The sequence below is a fragment of the Hyperolius riggenbachi genome, chromosome 8, assembly GCF_040937935.1.
Source record: "Hyperolius riggenbachi isolate aHypRig1 chromosome 8, aHypRig1.pri, whole genome shotgun sequence".
NCBI lineage: Eukaryota > Metazoa > Chordata > Amphibia > Anura > Hyperoliidae > Hyperolius > Hyperolius riggenbachi.
In genome coordinates this window covers 72,717,909-72,737,461 of record NC_090653.1, presented here as the reverse complement: position 1 = coordinate 72,737,461, position 19,553 = coordinate 72,717,909, and the positions used below count along the sequence as shown (strand labels likewise).

Sequence of the window (19,553 nt, the reverse complement as noted above, 5' to 3'; positions counted from 1 at the left end):
CAGGTGAAATGTTTGCCCGCATTGTTTCTTTTCCAGGTGAAATGTTTGCCCGCATTGTTTCTTTTCCAGGTGAAATGTTTGCCCGCATTGTTTCTTTTCCAGGTGAAATGTTTGCCCGCATTGTTTCTTTTCCAGGTGAAATGTTTGCCCGCATTGTTTCTTTTCTGGCGAAATGTTTGCCGCAGTGCGTTTCTTTTCTGGCGAAATGTTTGCCCGCATTGCGTTTCTTTTCTGGCGAAATGTTTGCCCGCAGTGCGTTTCTTTTCTGGCGAAATGTTTGCCCGCATTGCGTTTCTTTTCTGGTGAAATGTTTGGCCGCAGTGCGTTTCTTTTCTGGTGAAATGTTTGCCCGCAGTGCGTTTCTTTTCTGGTGAAATGTTTGGCCGCAGTGCGTTTCTTTTCTGGTGAAATGTTTGCCCGCAGTGCGTTTCTTTTCTGGTGAAATGTTTGGCCGCAGTGCGTTTCTTTTCTGGTGAAATGTTTGCCCGCAGTGCGTTTATTTTGTACTGACATGTTGCCCGCATTGCGTTTATTTTGTACTGACATGTTTGCCCGCATTGCATTTATTTTATACTGACATGTTGCCTATTGCGTTTATTTTCTGGTGTCCGGGGTAACTGTTACTGCATTTATTATTTAATGGTCATAGATGGCTATGTTTGCTGCTTTGTGGTTACGGTATACTATTAGCATCACACAGTTTCTGCACACCCATGATACAAAGTCTCGTTTGTCCACATCATGGCGTAAACACTGCTTTCTTATGCCTCGCTGTTACATCATTACGTTAGCTCCGCCCATACAATGTCATGGCCACGCCCATTTTTTCGGCGCGGCGCCCCCCTCCCCCAGTCTTCGCCGCTGCGTGCTCCTCACTCCTTCCCACTTTTCGCCGCGGCGCGCTACGCGCGCCGCCCCCCCCCCACGCCCCCCCCCCCCCCCCGTCCCAGGTTGGACCCACAAAAATATGGTCACTCTACAGTTGGTGCATGCGCAATCCGGCCAAGCGCGCTCCCCTATCTCACTCCCATCGCTGGGAGCGTTCTGCGCCTGCGCAGTAGTACTGTGCAGGTGCAGAACATTCCAGGTGACGTGAACGCTGCGGCAGCACGCTCGCAGCCGGGACGGGCATATGCAGTTGGCCCCGGACTGCAGGACTTTCTGGGGCTAATGGAAAGGGAGAAGCGGACGCCATGGGAGCGATCAGGCCGGGGGAAAGGATGTGTATATGTGTATTTTATTTGAGGATCGCTGTCTCGGGGTCACTGCAAGTTATAGGGGTGTTAGACAGAAACGGTGGAAAATGATTTGTTCTTTTCTGTTTTATGCATATTAAGTTTTCAGGGTGGTCTCGGCTGAGAGCCATCTATTATGCTCTAAGGTATTTATAAGGCTGCAAGCAAGTTTTGTTTATTCAACATTCTGGTGATAAATATTACAATTTGCTTTGTTCACTGTTAGAAGAAAACAAGCCTGTATTCTGTACATGTCCTTTTTGCCGCAATACCAGTTATGTCCACAGGTGGCAGTGTTTAAATGAAAACGATTCCTTTTCACTGCCTCAATGAAGCTGGATGTTTGTTCAATAAAGTTATTGTTGAGGAGTAGGCCAAGATCCAGTGAGAAACTGAGACACACATCTGCCCTAACTTCTGATTGCTAAGCATGGAGGGTACAAGATATGTTTCCCTTCAGAGGCTAAAAGGTATACATATCACCGATTGTTTTCCATTCTGCTCCTTCTATTGTTCAGCAATTGTTGAAATATCACCATATTTATAAAAAGGCAAACAAGCCAATACAATGGATAAGACTTTTTCAACGCTTCGGAAAGATGATCTATGACTACTATAGAAATAGTAGATGGTGGGAAGCAGGGGAAAATCTCTAACGCTTGTCCACTACACATTCAAGCAAGCCCTCAAAACCCACCTCTTTATGATGGCCTACCCACCTCCTACCACACAGTAACTCTCTAAGGAATATTTAACAGCCCCACCTAGTGTTCCACCCCTCCCTTTAGATTGTAAGCCTCTGGCAGGGTCCTCCACTCCCTAGTGTAATCTACAGGATCACGTGCTCCTGTCCTATGACAGCCTGTATTGTATTACTGGGCCTACCTAACCAGCCCATATTGCATGATCATGTATTTTGTACAATTTGCATGTATAACTTTGTTCTATGTGTATAACCCTATGTATGTCATCCTTGTATCATTGCATATATTTATTGTCCAGCGCTGCGTAATATGTTGGCGCTTTATAAATACAATAAATAATAATAATAATAATAATAATAATATGTTTGGCATTTATCTGCAACTTTTGGTATCTTCAGTAAGGCCTGGGACCCACTAGGAATATCAGATTGCAAACACAAATACGTGTCCTTTTACACTTAAAGAGGAACTCCAGTGAAAATAATGTAATAAAATGTAATATAATGTAATAAAAAAGTGCTTAATTTTTACAATAATTATGTATAAATGATTTAGTCAGTGTTTGCCCATTGTAAAATCAGGACGTACAGCACTAGGAAGTACGGAGGACCCGAGCTGTTAACTTGTCCAGCTATAACCCAAGCAAAGCATACACATGACCTGTCTACCACTAGAGGAGGATGTTGGTTTCCATTAACAGCTTGCATGCAACCTATTAAGTACTCGTCCCTCCCACTGCGAAGAAGTCAATCCTCCACGGGAGGGGCCTAACACTAACTAAATCCTAATCTATGTATATGCATAGCCTGGGTGCGGCTAATCAAATAAAATTGAAAATTGCGCAATTTTCAATTTTATTTGATTAGCCGCACCCAGGCTATGCATATACATAGATTAGGATTTAGTTAGTGTTAGGCCCCTCCCGTGGAGGATTGACTTCTTCGCAGTGGGAGGGACGAGTACTTAATAGGTTGCATGCAAGCTGTTAATGGAAACCAATATCCTCCTCTAGTGGTAGACAGGTCATGTGTATGCTCGGTGTGTATTCGACCCCACAAGTGGGGCTTGCACTCTTTTGCAGGTAGGCACTAGTCTGTTTTTAAGTAGCGCTGCTCATTTCCTTGCTATTTACTAATGTAATTCGTTTTTGGTCAGCTGCTCCCACTTAACAGCCATGCTTTTGGTGTATATGCAGAGCTTCTGTTTGGGTTCAAGGTGTGTTTGTAGTTCCTGGGGGGGCTCAGCGCATCTCTGATGGAGGCCATTCGGAGGCGCCCTGGTGTTGCGCTGATCCACCTTTTGCGCAATTTTCAATTTTATTTGATTAGCCGCACCCAGACTATGCATATACATAGGTTAGGATTTAGTTAGTGTTAGGCCCCTCCCGTGGAGGATTGACTTCTTCGCAGTGGGAGGGACGAGTACTTAATAGGTTGCATGCAAGCTGTTAATGGAAACCAACATCCTCCTCTAGTGGTAGACAGGTCATGTGTATGCTCGGTGTGTATTCGACCCCACAAGTGGGGCTTGCACTCTTTTGCAGGTAGGCACTAGTCTGTTTTTAAGTAGCGCTGCTCATTTCCTTGCTATTTACTAATGTAATTCGTTTTTGGTCAGCTGCTCCCACTTAACAGCCATGCTTTTGGTGTATATGCAGAGCTTCTGTTTGGGTTCAAGGTGTGTTTGTAGTTCCTGGGGGGGCTCAGCGCATCTCTGATGGAGGCCATTCGGAGGCGCCCTGGTGTTGCGCTGATCCACCTTTTGCGCAATTTTCAATTTTATTTGATTAGCCGCACCCAGACTATGCATATACATAGGTTAGGATTTAGTTAGTGTTAGGCCCCTCCCGTGGAGGATTGACTTCTTCGCAGTGGGAGGGACGAGTACTTAATAGGTTGCATGCAAGCTGTTAATGGAAACCAACATCCTCCTCTAGTGGTAGACAGGTCATGTGTATGCTCGGTGTGTATTCGACCCCACAAGTGGGGCTTGCACTCTTTTGCAGGTAGGCACTAGTCTGTTTTTAAGTAGCGCTGCTCATTTCCTTGCTATGTACTAATGTAATTCGTTTTTGGTCAGCTGCTCCCACTTAACAGCCATGCTTTTGGTGTATATGCAGAGCTTCTGTTTGGGTTCAAGGTGTGTTTGTAGTTCCTGGGGGGGCTCAGCGCATCTCTGATGGAGGCCATTCGGAGGCGGCCTGGTGTTGCGCTGATCCACCTTTTGCGCAATTTTCAATTTTATTTGATTAGCCGCACCCAGGCTATGCATATACATAGGTTAGGATTTAGTTAGTGTTAGGCCCCTCCCGTGGAGGATTGACTTCTTCGCAGTGGGAGGGACGAGTACTTAAAGAGAAACTCCGACCAAGAATTGAACTTTATCCCAATCAGTAGCTGATACCCACTTTTACATGAAAAATATAATGATTTTCGCAAACAGACCATCAGGGGGCGCTGTATGACTGATTTTGTGCTGAAACCCCTCCCACAAGAGGCTCTGGTACCGTACGGTACTCTGGGCAAACTGCCACAATGTAACAATGACACACACAGGAAATGGCTGTTTATAGCTGTCTGTTAAAGCCAGAACAGCTACATAATCTGCCCACAGTAACAATGTCACTATGTAATACATGTCAGAATGTGAATCTAGGAGAGGAAAGATTTTACAATGAGCAAACTCTGACTAAATCATGTATACATAATTATTGTAAAAATTAAGTAACTTTTTATATTAAATTATTTTCACTGGAGTTCCTCTTTAATAGGTTGCATGCAAGCTGTTAATGGAAACCAACATCCTCCTCTAGTGGTAGACAGGTCATGTATATGCTCGGTGTGTATTCGACCCCACAAGTGGGGCTTGCACTCTTTTGCAGGTAGGCACTAGTCTGTTTTTAAGTAGCGCTGCTCATTTCCTTGCTATGTACTAATGTAATTCGTTTTTGGTCAGCTGCTCCCACTTAACAGCCATGCTTTTGGTGTATATGCAGAGCTTCTGTTTGGGTTCAAGGTGTGTTTGTAGTTCCTGGGGGGGCTCAGCGCATCTCTGATGGAGGCCATTCGGAGGCGGCCTGGTGTTGCGCTGATCCACCTTTTGCGCTATAACCCAAGCAAGACTGAATTAGCTGTTCTATCTAAAGGACTCACTTTTTGCCCCACCAAAAGATTTGATGAAATAGAATTGTATAGTGACATGGAAGAATTTTTTTCGGAGGATACGACTAAAAGATTTTTTTCATAATTGACCTAATTATTCATCATTTGAAAACACCAAACCTGCAAATAGCAGAACCAAAAAGAGCATTACCTGGACACCAAAATCAGGGCGGAACAAGAAATTAGAGACACGCTACAACCTCAACACTCAAGAAAGGAAAGCAATACTGAACCTTAAATGCAATAACAAGATAGTAATTAAATCAGCTGACAAAGGAGGAGCTGTAGTGATTTTGGATAAATCCACCTATGTTCAAGAAGCAAACAGACAGCTCTCCAACAACACCTACCACAGAAGACTAGAAACAAACCCCACGCTGCAATACTCAAGGGAACTGAAGAATATGCTTAATAATCTTTCCTCAGTATCATCTAACATACTTACATTAATACCAGATAATCCTAAAATAGGCACCTTCTACATCTTACCAAAAATACACAAAGAAGGAAACCCAGGTTGACCTATCATCTCTGGTTTGGGGATACTAACAGAAAAGATATCTGGCTGGGTAGAAAATATTCTTAAACCCATGGTAAGGAATACAGCCAGCTACATCCAGGACACCACTGACCTTCTTAACAAATTGACTGCCATGGGTCCAATCTCAGAGGGTGCTATCCTGGCTACAATGGATGTTGAATCCCTTTATACCAACATTCCACATGAGGACGGTATTGCAGCTTGCCAACATTTCTTTCAGTTGAATGATTTACCAACAGAGCCCACACTACAACTTATCAAATGTATACTAACTCATAACTGTTTTTCATTTGGGAATGATATGTATCTACAGACAATGGGCAGTGCTATGGGAAGTAGAATGTCGCCCCAGTATGCAAATTTATTTATGGCCAGATTGGAGGAAAACTTCCTTTCAACTTGTGAAATTAAACCATGGGCTTACTTCAGATTTATAGACGATATCCTATTAATTTGGACAGCATCACAGGAAGAATTAATCAAATTCCACAAAAACTTCTCAGAATATCACAAGAACATCAAGTTAACTCTCAACTTTTCATCCCCCCATGTCAGTTTCCTGGATACTACAATTTATATACAAGATAGATTTTTACAAACACCCATCTACCGTAAACCAACTGACCGGCATATTTACCTGAAGTGGAATAGTTTCCACCCGGAACACACCAAAAAATCTATTGTTTACATCCAGGCTCTGAGGTATAACTGAATATGTTCTAATTCAGAGGACAGAGACAGACAACTTATTTTGCTACGTAATATATTCATAGATTAGGGATATCATCCACGAATTGTTGCTGATCAAATACACAGAGCAACTTTAAAATCTAGAGAGGAACTATTGAAGTACACACTAAAGACTGAAAACAACAGAGTCACAATAGTGGTCACCTACAATCCAAGCAGGGCCGGCCTTAGGTTTCACAGCGCCCGGAGCGAAACCTGAATCTGGTGCCCCCCCCCCCCCACACACACACACGCACTTTGCACCGTGCATTATAGCTGTGGTCTGTCCCCCCCCCCCCCCCCCACACACACACACACACACACAAAAAAATGCCCTCAGACTCAGTATAGGCAGGTAACCAGCTATAGGAGCCCTTAGCATAGGATCTTATGTTTAGGTGTCCTAAATATAGGTAGCCAAGCATAGGTGCCCCCAGTACAGGAAGTTAGCTATAGGTCCCCCCATAGGTAGCCAGGCATAGGTGTCTCCAGTATAGGTGGCCAGGTTTTGGTGCCCTCAGTATAGGTAGCCAGGCATAGGTGCCCTCAGTATAGGTAGCCAGGTGTAGGTGCCCTCAGTATTGTAAGCCAGCTATAGGTGCCCCCAGTATATGAAGTCAGGTGTAGGCCCCCTCAGTATAGGAAGCCAGCTATAGGTGCCAGGGCTGTGTAGTCGGTACAAAAATCCACCAACTCCGACTCCTCAGTTTAGAATTCCTCCGACTCCGACTCCTCTAATTTGCATATTAAATCTTGTTGATTGAAAGTATGTAATATGAAATTCGTCTCTTAACTGCCAACGCTTAGGAATTTTAAAAGACAACTGAAGTGAGAAGGATATGGAGACTGCCATATTTATTCCCTTTAGTCATAGACTAAAACTAGTCCTTGGTAAGAGTACTTGAAAAAGGTACAGACCGGAACAAAGACCATCTATCAGGCCCTAGGCAATGTAACTGTGGGTACATGTAAGAGTGATGTGCAGGTACTCTGTAGGTGAATGAGGAGATTCTTCCTCTATTACACATTCTTCATGCACAATCTGAACCAGGTTTATGGGTGACAGACAACACCTCTGTGTTCAATGTGCACAACATTCTCAGTGGATTCCCTGCAGCTCTGTGGGGAGTGCATATGTAGAGTATAGTACTACTGTGTAACAAAGTAACCCTGAGACAGATGAAGTTAAAGTTGTATACATACCTGGGGCTTCCTCCAGCTCCCTTCAGGCTAATCAGTCCCTCGCTGTCCTCCTCCGCCACCTGGATCTTCTGCTATGAGTCCAGGTACTTGAGCCAGTCTGGCGTAGTGCGCATGCACACACTCCGCCGCCGGGAGCGTACTACACCTGCGCAGCGCTATTGCTGTGGAAGCGGCATGCGGCCGGACTGCGCTGACTGGCTGAATTACCAGGACTCATAGCAGAAGATCCAGGTGGTGGAGGAGGACAGCGAGGAACTGATTAGCCTGAAGGGGGCTGGAGGAAGCCCCAGGTATGTATAAAACTTTACTTTTCATCCGTCTCAGGTTTAATTTGTAGTCACCAAACCAAATTTTAACAACATATCAAATTATTTGATTTCATCAGCAAAGGGAGTGCATACATAAATCAACATCAGTGCAGAATTATTTCCATCTCATTGACCATCTCTATTAGTGACACAGCTACACATCAGGCTTTATTCTTACAGCATAGATGTTATTTAGTATATATAAGAGATTCCTGTGTACACATCATATATACAGTCACAATCAGTCATCAGGCTAAAATAAAAAAAAAAAAGCTTTACTCACCTGGGGCTTTCTCCAGCCCCTTGCAGCCGACTGTCCCACGCTGTCACCTCCGCTTCCTGCCACTGTCCCGCTCTCACCGCAGGGTGCAGAGGCCGCTGCGCAGTTCGCCGTGGCCATGATTGACAGCAGTGATTCACGCAAGCGCAGTAAAGCCGACCCCGAGAGCGGTGGGGAGCGGAGGTGACAGCGGAGGACAGTCGGCTGCAAGGGGCTGGAGAAAGCCCCAGGTGAGTAAAGCTTTTTTTTGTTTTTTTTTAGCCTGATGACTTCTTTAAATATAGGAGAGCCTCCTTTAGCATAGGTGGCTTCTCCCCTTTCAATATGTAGCCAGATCCCCCCCCCCCCCAAGTATAGGAAGCCACCCCAAAATAGTCAGATGCCCCCCCTCCTTTGGTATAGGTGGCTTCCCCATTTCCTCTTGTGTTTTCAGATGCCCCCCCCCCCCAAGTAGTCAGAGGCCCCCACCCCTTATGTATAGGAGCCTAGGTGGCCCGTTGTATATGCATTCAAGGCCAATCACCCCCCCCCCCCCCCGTCTGTTGGGCTGAGCAATGTCTCACCTGCTTCTTAGGGTGGCAAGTTTCCTATCACTCGGCTGCCACACAGGTTCTAGCGCTGCCCATGGCTTCCTCTCCCCTGGCACTTGCACATAGTTCCCATCGCTCCACTGCCCGGGCTTTATTCATTAATTCAAACTTGCAGGCAACAGCGTGGCCCGCAGTGATGAGTGAGACAAGCTGTGACCAATCACAGTGCTGTATACTTACAGGAAGTAAAGAGTACAGCGTTGTCATTGGTCCCCGCACGCTCATCACTACGGGCCATGCTGATGATATCTAACTGCAGTGGAAGGTTAATGCATGGGTAGCCCTGGCAGCGGTCGGAGCGCCGGGAGAGGAAGAGGTGGGCAGCGTTAACACCTGCCAGTAACACACTGCAGTAGCCCCAGTTTCCTCCGGCGCAGCATGACCGCGGACCGCGGCGGCATCCCCAGGCATAGCTATACCCGGAGCGCTGCGCCCTATGGGCCGTACGCCATTCCCTCTAATTACAGAGGGACGTCGGGGAGAGACAGAGCGGGCGGCGGAGCGGCAACACTGTACTTGTGCGCGGCGTGCCGCCCGTGCGCCCTTGCAAGCTGGCGCCCTGAGCGACCGCTCCGGTCGCTCAGGCCAAAGGCCGGCCATGAATCCAAGATTAAAGACACTGAGGAAGATATTGAAAGCCCTACAACCGATACTCCACAAAGACAAACGCCTGAAAGAAGTTTTTCCTGCTTTACCACTGCTTGCTTTCAGAAAACCTCCCAATTTGAGACAAATGATTATCAGAAGTGCATTATCTACACCAGAAACTCCAGGCACATTACCCTGCAATAACGCAAGGTGTGAGACCTGCCCTTATATCTTGAGCACAACCCAAATACAAATACCAAACTCACAGAAATATCAAATATCAGACCAATTTTCCTGTGAATCATCCAATGTTGTATACATGATACGCTGCATGAAATGCCCCTCAAGAGGAATCTATATAGGAGAAACAGGACAAAAACTGCGCACAAGAATGAACCATCACCGTTTTAAAATTAATGAGGGTAAAATGGACACACCAGTGGGCCAACACTTCTGTGAACTAGAACACAGCATGCAAGATCTCAAAGTACTTATTCTTAAGGGTTACTTCAAAAATGAACAAGCAAGAAAGATTTCTGAGTACAAATTTATGAAAATGTTTAAGACATTAACAAAGGGTTTAAATTGTTGAACGGGATTCATGACTCCTTATGTAACATGATTGACTTGGCTTCACTATCTTGAGAAACCTGCTACATTTCATGTTTGCTTGCATGAGCTCACTGGCTCCAGCCTGCTGATCACCTGACATCTAACTGCTAAACAGTAACCAGCACAACTGCCATCTTTGTGTTTACTATTTACATGCATCAGTGTTTTACTTCAGCTTACATCTGGAAATATGCCTGAAGAAGGGGACTAGACCCCAGAAAGCTTGCATCATTTAACTTTATCAGTTAGCCATTAAAAGGTATTACGGTACTTATCCGTTAGCCGGGCGCATCCGGCAGGTGGCGCTGTTGTAGCGAATTTCATTCATGCTTAGTTAACGTAGTGCTGTGTGAATGGAAGCGCCGCAGGTGGCGCTAATTACATTGATACGGCACATAACAATAACAGTGTTAATGGGAACTAATATGTATTTCAAGTGGCCGGAACTGTTACTTAATGCAATTAAAATGAAGGCGGCGGCAATTTAACAGATGAAGCCGCCGCCTTCGTCTGTTCTTCGTCTTCTTCTCCCACTTTGCCCTCCTCTGGCTTCTATACAATGCTGGCAGCCTGCGGGGACATGCGTCTCCCCCCAGAGTCGTTCGTCGCGGAAGGGAATCCTGTTTGAAGACGAAGAACAGACGAAGGCGGCGGCTTCATCTGTTACATTGCCGCCGCCTTCATTTTAATTGCATTAAGTAACAGTTCCGGCCACTTGAAATACATATTAGTTCCCATTAACACTGTTATTGTTATGTGCCGTATCAATGTAATTAGCGCCACCTGCGGCGCTTCCATTCACACAGCACTACGTTAACTAAGCATGAATGAAATTCGCTACAACAGCGCCACCTGCCGGATGTGCCCGGCTAACGGATAAGTACCGGTATTACTTTTACAAGACTTTGTTTTTTTCTACCTTACTACATTATACAAATTGTATGATGAAAAACCTACTGTGATTTTGTAAGACCTGTATTAAGCTGGACATTGTACATGAGGACCTGAAAGCCACAATGCCCTAGAAGATATGGCGCTGATATATATACTGTATATGCGCAGACAAACTATGCTTTGTAACTTTGAAAAAGCAAATAATATATGTTTTAAAAAAATCATATAGTATGGTAGTATTACTGAAAAATATTTTATTGAAATATTTTACTGAAAAAAATATTTATAATTATTTTTTCAAATCTTGGCATTCTTTCTGTAGTCGCTGTGACACCATCTTTTATGAGGTCTGATAGTTACATCAGCGAGGGACAGCAAACATCTCATACTTCCGAGCTCTTGAATCATTGGAACCAGGTTCTGGGGTGATGTCTAGGACAGCCTTGTCCACTGTAGGAGTCAATTTAAATCTCTGAAGGGTTGTAGTGAAAAACAAGAAGAGTTCCATACGGGCCAGACCTTCTCCTGCGCACATGCGTTTCCCTAGGGAGAAAGGGAGAGCAATAATATTTAGTGACATTACACCAACCATATGAAAATGGGGTCTAACACACTAAGGGCCATATGCAATTCACTTTTCAAATAAAAAAGCACTAAAAAGTTGGTGTAATACTACTATCAAAATTAGTTTGAGTATTTTCTTGCTTGCTGGTGGCTTAAAAGGCAATTTATTGACAAGTTTAAAAATATCACCTAGGAGAAAACTCAGGTGAAAAAGTGAATTGCATATGGCCCTAAACGTCTTAGGCCACATTTACAGTGGCTGTTACGTCGCGTTACCTGTGACAGCAGGAACACAATGCAACAGATTAGGACAGCGGCACTGCATGTTATGCTCGCATTGCACTGGGAACAGTGAAGCATACAGTCAATGAAACGTATGCTACAGGATGCCGTAACAAAGCTGCAAGCCATTATATCGATACACAACCATCACACTGTGAACGTCTCTTAGGTGGTGCATTGCAGTGCAGTAAGCCATCTTACAAAGCAGCTGTTACACCGCAGCCCAACGTACCACCCTGAACGTGGCCTTAGAATCTTTACTATCTGCATTATATCTTATTTTTAGTGATGTCATAACTCACAAACATCAAATACATATCAGCAGAATTTGACATTAACTTTGCACATGTAGTATTTATTTCTGCATATAAAATTAACTTTTTCTTCTCCCAACCGGGGGGGGGGGGGGGGGGGGGGGGGGGGGGGGGGTGCATCTTATATTCAGAATATATGGTAAATGTGGGGAAGGGAGTGCAGGGAAGCACGTACCACATCCAGCCGCCGTTTCCTGCTTCTACATGCGTTCCTCTTTTTCTCTCCTACACCGTCTCCAGCTGGCAATATACACTGTAGCCTACTGCCGTTATGCAGCTCCGGTCCTCCGCACTGCCTGGTGCCGTACTACCTGATTATTGGTTCCCTATTACTGCATGACCCCAGCTGTGCACGTGCACTGTGGGCGTTAGGTAGTAACAGGGAACCAATAATCAGGACGTACAGCACCAGGAAGTACGGAGGACCCGAACTGTATAACGGCAGGTGGCCGCAGTACATACCGCCACCTGCAGGAGGAGAAGAGGAGTACATGTACAGCAGCAGAACCAGAGTGAAGGGGAGAGGAGCGCCTCAGCACGATCATTAGCAATGAAGTAGTAAAAATTGTTAAAATTGTATTTATATTGTTATGTGTTGTTAAAGTAAAAGGTTCAAGAAAAGTTATCATCCTCTGTGCACTTTTAAAATCTAAATACAGCAAAGTCCCTGTTATCCGGAAGACTCAACTAACCAGCATGCCTTAGAGGGACAACAGGGGGCAGACCTTTGGCAGTTTGCAGGGATGAAACTGCTTACCGATCCTCTGGGTGCTTTCTTCTACATATCCAGCGGCTTTTTGGCATCCATGCATACCCCTTGGATTGTCACATGACCTGATGCTGGTCAGGTGACACGCTTTGAGCCGTACACAGAGAATGTCGGAAAGCCACTGGGAGTTGCAGGAAGTGTAGAAAATGGCACCCGGAGGATCGGTAAGTAGTGTATTTTTCTTTTTTCAACAAATCATGTTATTGTTTTATGTCAACAAAATAACATACAAACAGAGTTAGACTGCATACTGTGCCAAGCGTCGTAATGCTTTAGGCTAGAGGCCTGCAGCGGGTCGGGTACCCGCGGGTAGCCCGAATTGCGGGTCGGGTGCGGGTACCCGAATTGATTTAAGCTGCGGGTGCGGGTCGGGTGCGGGTAGCGAGTTGCGGGTGCGGGTAGGGTTGCGATTAGCGGTCTGCGGGTCGCGGGTAGTGAAAGCAAACATGTTAATTCTGACTGTGTCTTTTGCTTACTTTACTTTAAATGTTACTTTAAATATGCACTTTAGAAGAAAATGTAAAAAAGCGGGTCGCGGGTAGCGGGTCGGGTGCGGGTAGCGGTTCTGCGGGTGCGGGTCGGGTTGCGGGTATCAAATTCACCAGAAAGCGGCTCACGGGTCGGGTGCGGGTGCGGGTCGCGGGTGCGGGTTGGGTGCGGGTATGAAAAAGTGGACCTGCGCAGGCATCTACCTTAGGCATCAATACGGATAGTGTAATATATATTAATTTAACCACTTTACCCCCGCGCGTACGGATTTCTCCGCCCCTTTTTCCATCCTTTCACCCCCAGGGACGGAGAAATCCGTACTCTGCGCACTCCCGCCGCTGTCCGCGCTCCCGCTCGTAAACACGCCGCCCGCCGCTAGTAAACACGCCGCCGCCCGCTCGCCCAGAGATCAAGGAACGGGAAAATCCATTCCCGTTCGTTGATCTAAGCCCCGCAATGATCTGCTGCCGCTCGGCTGAGCAGCGCGATCATTGTGAAAAAATAACAAAGTCCCAGCCTCTTTCTACTTCCTGCAAGCGTCCGGAAGGACGCTTGCAGGTCGCATGAAACAAATTGGTAATGTTGCCATCTTGTGGCCAAATAGTAAAACTACACCCTAACCATTTTTTACACACAAATAAACTTGTTTTACACAAAAAATTAACTCCTTACCTCCCACACTCCCCATTTATTTATTTTTTTGTAATTAAAAAAAAAATTAAAAATTTACAATTTAAAAAAAATACATAAATAGTTACCTTAGGGACTGAACTTTTTAAATATTTATGTCAAGAGGGGATAACACTGTTACTTTATAAACTATGGGCTTGTAATTAGGGATGGACGCAAAACTGAAAAAAATGCACCTTTATTTCCAACTAAAATATTGGCGGCAAACATTGTGATAGGGACATAATTTAAACGGTTTTATAACCGGGATAAATAGGCATATACATTTAATGGGTTTTAATTACAGTAGCATGCATTATTTAAAAACTATAAAGGCCGAAAACTGAAAAATAATAAATTTTTTCCCACATTTTTTCCTATTTTCCCATTAAAACACATTTAGAATAAAATTATTCTTGGCATAATGTCCCACCTAAAGAAAGCCTAATTGGTGGCGAAAAAAACAAGATATAGTTCATTTCATTGCGATAAGTAATGATTAAATTATAGACGAATGAATGGAAGGAGCGCTGAAAGGTGAAAATTGCTCTGGTGGTCAGGGGGTAAAACCCCTCAGTTGGGAAGTGGTTAATATAGCAATATATCCAAGAATATAAACATACAACTGAATATAAACATATGTAGATAGTTAGTTTTGCAACAGTAGTCATTTTAACTGAGCACCATGAAGCCTAGCAGCACCGAGTACCCAGAGTGAAGTTGAAGGAAGGAGGGAAAGAAGAGGGAAGAGTTGGAAAGGAGGGGGGGGGGGGGGAGAGGGGTGTAACATACATAGGTGCCTACAAGTGAAGACATTGGTGGTGTGATTGGGGTGTGGCAGGAGCACCACACCGCAAACGCAGACATCCAGTTTTAAACCGGCCTGAATCAATACATACCTGCAGAAAACGGCATGAAGGCATCATTCTTCCTAAATGCCCCCTTTTCATCAAGAAAGTGTTCTGGATCAAACTGAAAAGGGTTCTTGAAATATTTAGGGTCTTTCAAGACAGATGTTAGAGTCGGAATCACCAAGGTGTCCTGAAATGAAAATACATCTTAAAGAAATATTCAATTAACATTGATTTTCCTTTGAATTTAGGGGAGAATAAATAGTGAAAGGCTTGCCTGGTTTTCACATCATAAAGCTTTGTAGCTTAGAGCCGGCCTTAGAGTATGCGGGGCCTGGGGAGAGTGTCATATGCGGGGCCTAGAGGCATAAGTGAAGGCCATGACCATGTACCGTACCACCACAGTCACGGGCTTGTACACCTCTAAAGCAGTATGCCTTATTATTGTTTAAAAACTTGTTAAAGGCCCCTAAGCCAACCGGAACAATTACAATCCGTAACAAGGAACAATTGCAATACGTAATGTAATCAAACTGTCCCTATCCCTAGCTCCCCAGCCAGCCTCTACCTATCCCTAGCTCCCCATGAAACCTAGCACCAATCCCCAGCCAGTCTGGAAGCTCCAGCCTGAGCCCCCTCTAGCTCCAGTCCATGCTTGACTGACCTAAATGCCCCTGGGGCCCTCGGGCTGAGGCTCTTGCATGTTACCTTAATATGACATTTGGCAAGCTTCATGTCAGTGCCGAAATTCAGGTCCAAAATATAAGGTGTGTAAAACAAAATAGGAAGATGCGAGTATTTGTAAATGACACACTGCTCAGAACACAAACAGCTAGACTTCTGTAGACCTTTCCTTCACCACCACCAAAATGCGCATGGTATTGCGGGCATGACATGCGGTGCCCTCTTCATGTGCGGGACCTGGGGCGATCGCCCCACTTGCCACCCCCAAAGGCCGCCTCTGGACCGTTAAAGAGAACCTGAACTGAAAATTAAAAGTCAAAATAAACATACACAGGTCATACTTACCTCCTGTGTAGTCCGCTTATCAATCTCTTTCTTCTCTCCTGCGTCTCACTCATCCACTGTGATCAGTGGAATTCTCCATCCTCCATATTGGAAATGGCCATTACCCCATTACAGCTTCCTGGTCAGCACACTGTTAAACTGTAATATCACCCACTTGAGCCATAGGAAAACATGGACATTACCTTGCACATTCAGTTGTAACTGACAGCTGCTGATATATAACTGACAGCAACTGGTATATTTCAGTTCTGACAAAATTGTCAGAAATGAAAAGGATCACTGTAAGAAGAAAATGGTGAGCTCCTGAGAGGAACTGATGACGAGGTAAGTATGTAATTTTCATTTGCAGCTACATCATGTGTTTATTTTAAATAATTGTACTCACTTCAGGTTCCCTTTAAGCAACCCATTCTAGCTATGATGCATTACAGGTATCTGGCAGTGGAGAGACTTTGTTTTAAGTTTTGTAAACTGCACTTTTTAACCTTTTCCGGACAGGAAGGATCTGGCTGCTTTAAGACCAGAGCTGTCCGTGTCCTTTTAAGTGCAATGATTGCTGTATTTTTGACTGAAAGCAATTACGGTGTCAGGATATTGGTTCCTGCCCGATATACAGAAGATTTGCTGTCAGCATGACCGCAGAGTGAGTGGGTACTGCTACACGGACAGCTGCGGGAATGGCGAGAGTGTGCGGCGGGGATGATTGAAATCTACGCTCTGGCAGAGATAACTCTAGTTATATATTGAGATAACTGTAGTTCTGGTTCACCATGAGCTTGCTGGGTAGCCTGTTGATCTGGGTGATTCAAGTCCTGCACCATAGAGCAACATTAAAGTGGACCAGAACTCTTGCACAGGACAGTAGAAAAACATAGAGAAATGCACCCTGTGTGTTCATAGAGAGTTTAGCCTTTCTAATCCCCCCTCATCTGTGTCTAATCGCAAGTTGTAATTTGATCTCTCCCCTGTGGCAGATGCCATGGCAGATAAGGCAGATAAGCTCATTTGAAAGCGCAGGATGTTAACAATATGTCTGCTCCCATGAAAGCAGGAAGTAGAAACACTGGAAATGTATTTTAGGATTTGTATCAGCTGTAACAAAGAAATGTTTTTCTCCAAAGATTACGCTGTTGTGTATCTTTTAGAGCAGAGAGTACGTTTTGAGTTCAGGTCCACTTTAATCCATGCCGTGCACTGATGAGGATCAATCAATCCGAAACAGTCTGTATGCATGTCGGATTATTGTGGCTCTCATCATTGCATTCCAGCGGTTCTGGAGGTGTGTTTGGCTCATAGTGACAACAAAGGATGATTTGCATATTCAGCAGTGATGCATCGTGGGAGACATGTGCTCACTCCAATCTGAACAATCTCAAATATGTTTTGTTTTAAGAAAGCAAACTTTTGTTTTGCAAGGTTAAATGAATACCTTTGTTTATATTGACTTAAAGGGACTCTTAAGCCTTGCATTAAAAAAAATCAGTTTTACTCACCTGGGGCTTCTACCAGCCCCCTGCTGCTGTCCCGTGCCCTCGCAGTGACTCGCGGACCCTTCTGTCCCCCACCCCCAGCTTTTTTCATTTTTCGTCCGACAGGCTCACAGCGTCTGCGCAGGCCTGGCCACGTGTCTCCTTCTTCGTGTTCCCGTCTGCAATATCGTCCTGTGTAGGTGCAGTATGCTATTGCGGATGGGAACGCGAAAAAGGCTATGCATGGCCAGGCCTGTCAGGCATGTAGGCGGGATGAAACTAGCTGGCGACGGGGGACCAGAGAATAAATGAATGACTGCGAGGGCACGGGACAGCTGCAATAGGCTGGTAGAAGCCCCAGGTGAGTAAAACTGATAAAACTGATGGGACAGGAAGTGAAGTGAAGATGAAGAAGGCTAGTCGAAGAAAGGGACTCTCGCAAGCGGAACAGGTGAGATTATTGCTGCGTCGGTCATCACTGAATCTAATGCCGCTAACAACACGCTCCCGACCCACTGGCTGATCGGGTGAAATTTCCCGCCTAGAGAGATCAATGAAATCGATCGATTTCGGATAGAAATCGGTCAATCCGTCCGAGATTGCGTAATCGATTTCACAGCAGATTCGAACTTGAGTTAATGTGTGGGCACCTTAAAGAGAACCAGAGACAAAGCACCCTCATGTATTTTACCATATATATCAGTGGGAACATTAGAGAAAATGCATACCCTGCTTTCTGTTTCATTCTTCACTGCTCAGCCTGCTTCTAATCAGCCCAGATAAAATCCCAGACTGAGCATTAAGTATGGCTTTGCTCAGGAATCATTATAGCTGAGTCTGTCTTCTCTGATGTCTTTTCAAGCCCAAGCCTGCCCCCTTCTGGGTCTGCTATAATGACTAAGCTATAATGATTCCTGAGCAAAGCCAAACTGAATGCTCAGTTGGGTATTTTATCAGGGCTCATAACAAGCAGGCTGAGCAGTGAAGAATGAAACAGAGAGCAGGGTAGGTGTTTTCTCTAATGTTCAAACTGAAATATATGGTAAAATACATGAGGGTGCGTTGTCTCTGGTTCCCTTTAAGGCTTAGGCAAAGAATTAGGCTAAGGGTTTGTACATATCAGCCAATACTTAATCCTAATCAACAAATAATTTGATGCAAATGATTGGATTGTCCACAGTTGAGAAGTAATTCTAGCTACAGATTTGAGCAGAAACTATCAATCATTTATCATTTTCTCAGTTGCTTGGGGTGTGCTGGTAAATATTGATTGGTCCTGTGCACGTCATATAGTGTACATGTACAGACTAACAGTAGGGCCCGCGCTACCATAAAGGCAAAGGGGGCAATTTCCCCAGGTCCCCTGAGTACTGCAGGGCCCCCAGGTCTCCCCCTGACTTGTGCCCCCTGCAATGATTTGTCAGAATAGCAACTTACCTATCCTGGCGCACTGCTCCATCCATGCTCCCCGTATTTATCCCCACTGGCTGCCTCTTCTCCATGACCAGTCATTACTCAATAACAAGCACACAGTCATGGAGAAGAGGCAGTCAGCAGTGATGAGATGAAGACATGGAGCATGGATGAAGCAGCGCGCCAGGATAGGTAAGTTGCTATTCTGACAAAAACAGTGTAGGGCCCGGGGGAACACAGTAAAGTTGAAGGGGGAGATCTGGGGGCACGACAGCTGGCTCAGGTGCCCTGGGGGTGAATCTGCTGGGGGAGGTGGCAAAGGGGCCCCCCAGGTTCATTTTGCCCTAGGGCCCCATTGTGATTTGAACCGGCCCTGACTAACAGAATCAAAAAATTATGCATAACCTTGTTGATAAGGAACTCTCACAAAAGCCATTGTACACATGAAATGTAGTTATCAGATCAAGTTCTCAAAATGTTGGTTGGAGAATTAGTTGAGTGTACCAACCATAAAGTTAATGGTCAATAGGAGTTAGCAAACTAGGTAAAGTAAAACAGCAGGTTTTAGTGGAAAGCTACATAGTTATTGAGGTTAAAAAAATATGTCTATCAAGTTCAACCCTTTCAGTGTACTACAATTAAGATATTACCTTTCTACTAGCGATCATAGCTGTGGATGCCCTTCTTGGCAAAAAAAGCATCCAGACCGGTTTTAAATGCAAGTGTACAATTTGTCATGACTGTGACAAATATGTATGTGGGTAAAGTACAAATCTAGGAAGAACAGTCACAAAAACATGAAACAAGCGTAAAGGAGTAGACTGCCAAAAAAGTAATCAGTCCCAAAAATTATATACTT

General features: G+C 44.8%; 1 protein-coding gene across 1 annotated transcript in view; it reads right to left on the bottom strand.

Annotated features, from left to right (window-relative positions):
* Positions 1–11,079: 11,079 nt before the first annotated feature.
* LOC137528915 (cytochrome P450 2C8-like) overlaps positions 11,080–19,553 on the bottom strand; it is a 61,854-nt gene continuing 53,380 nt past the window's right edge. The window contains exons 8-9 of the mRNA XM_068250677.1: positions 14,832–14,973; positions 11,080–11,388 (exon numbers count right to left, since the gene is read on the bottom strand). Of these exons, the coding sequence (XP_068106778.1) occupies positions 11,207–11,388; positions 14,832–14,973 (324 nt within the window). The 3' untranslated portion in view covers positions 11,080–11,206. The remainder of the gene's footprint in view (positions 11,389–14,831; positions 14,974–19,553) is intronic.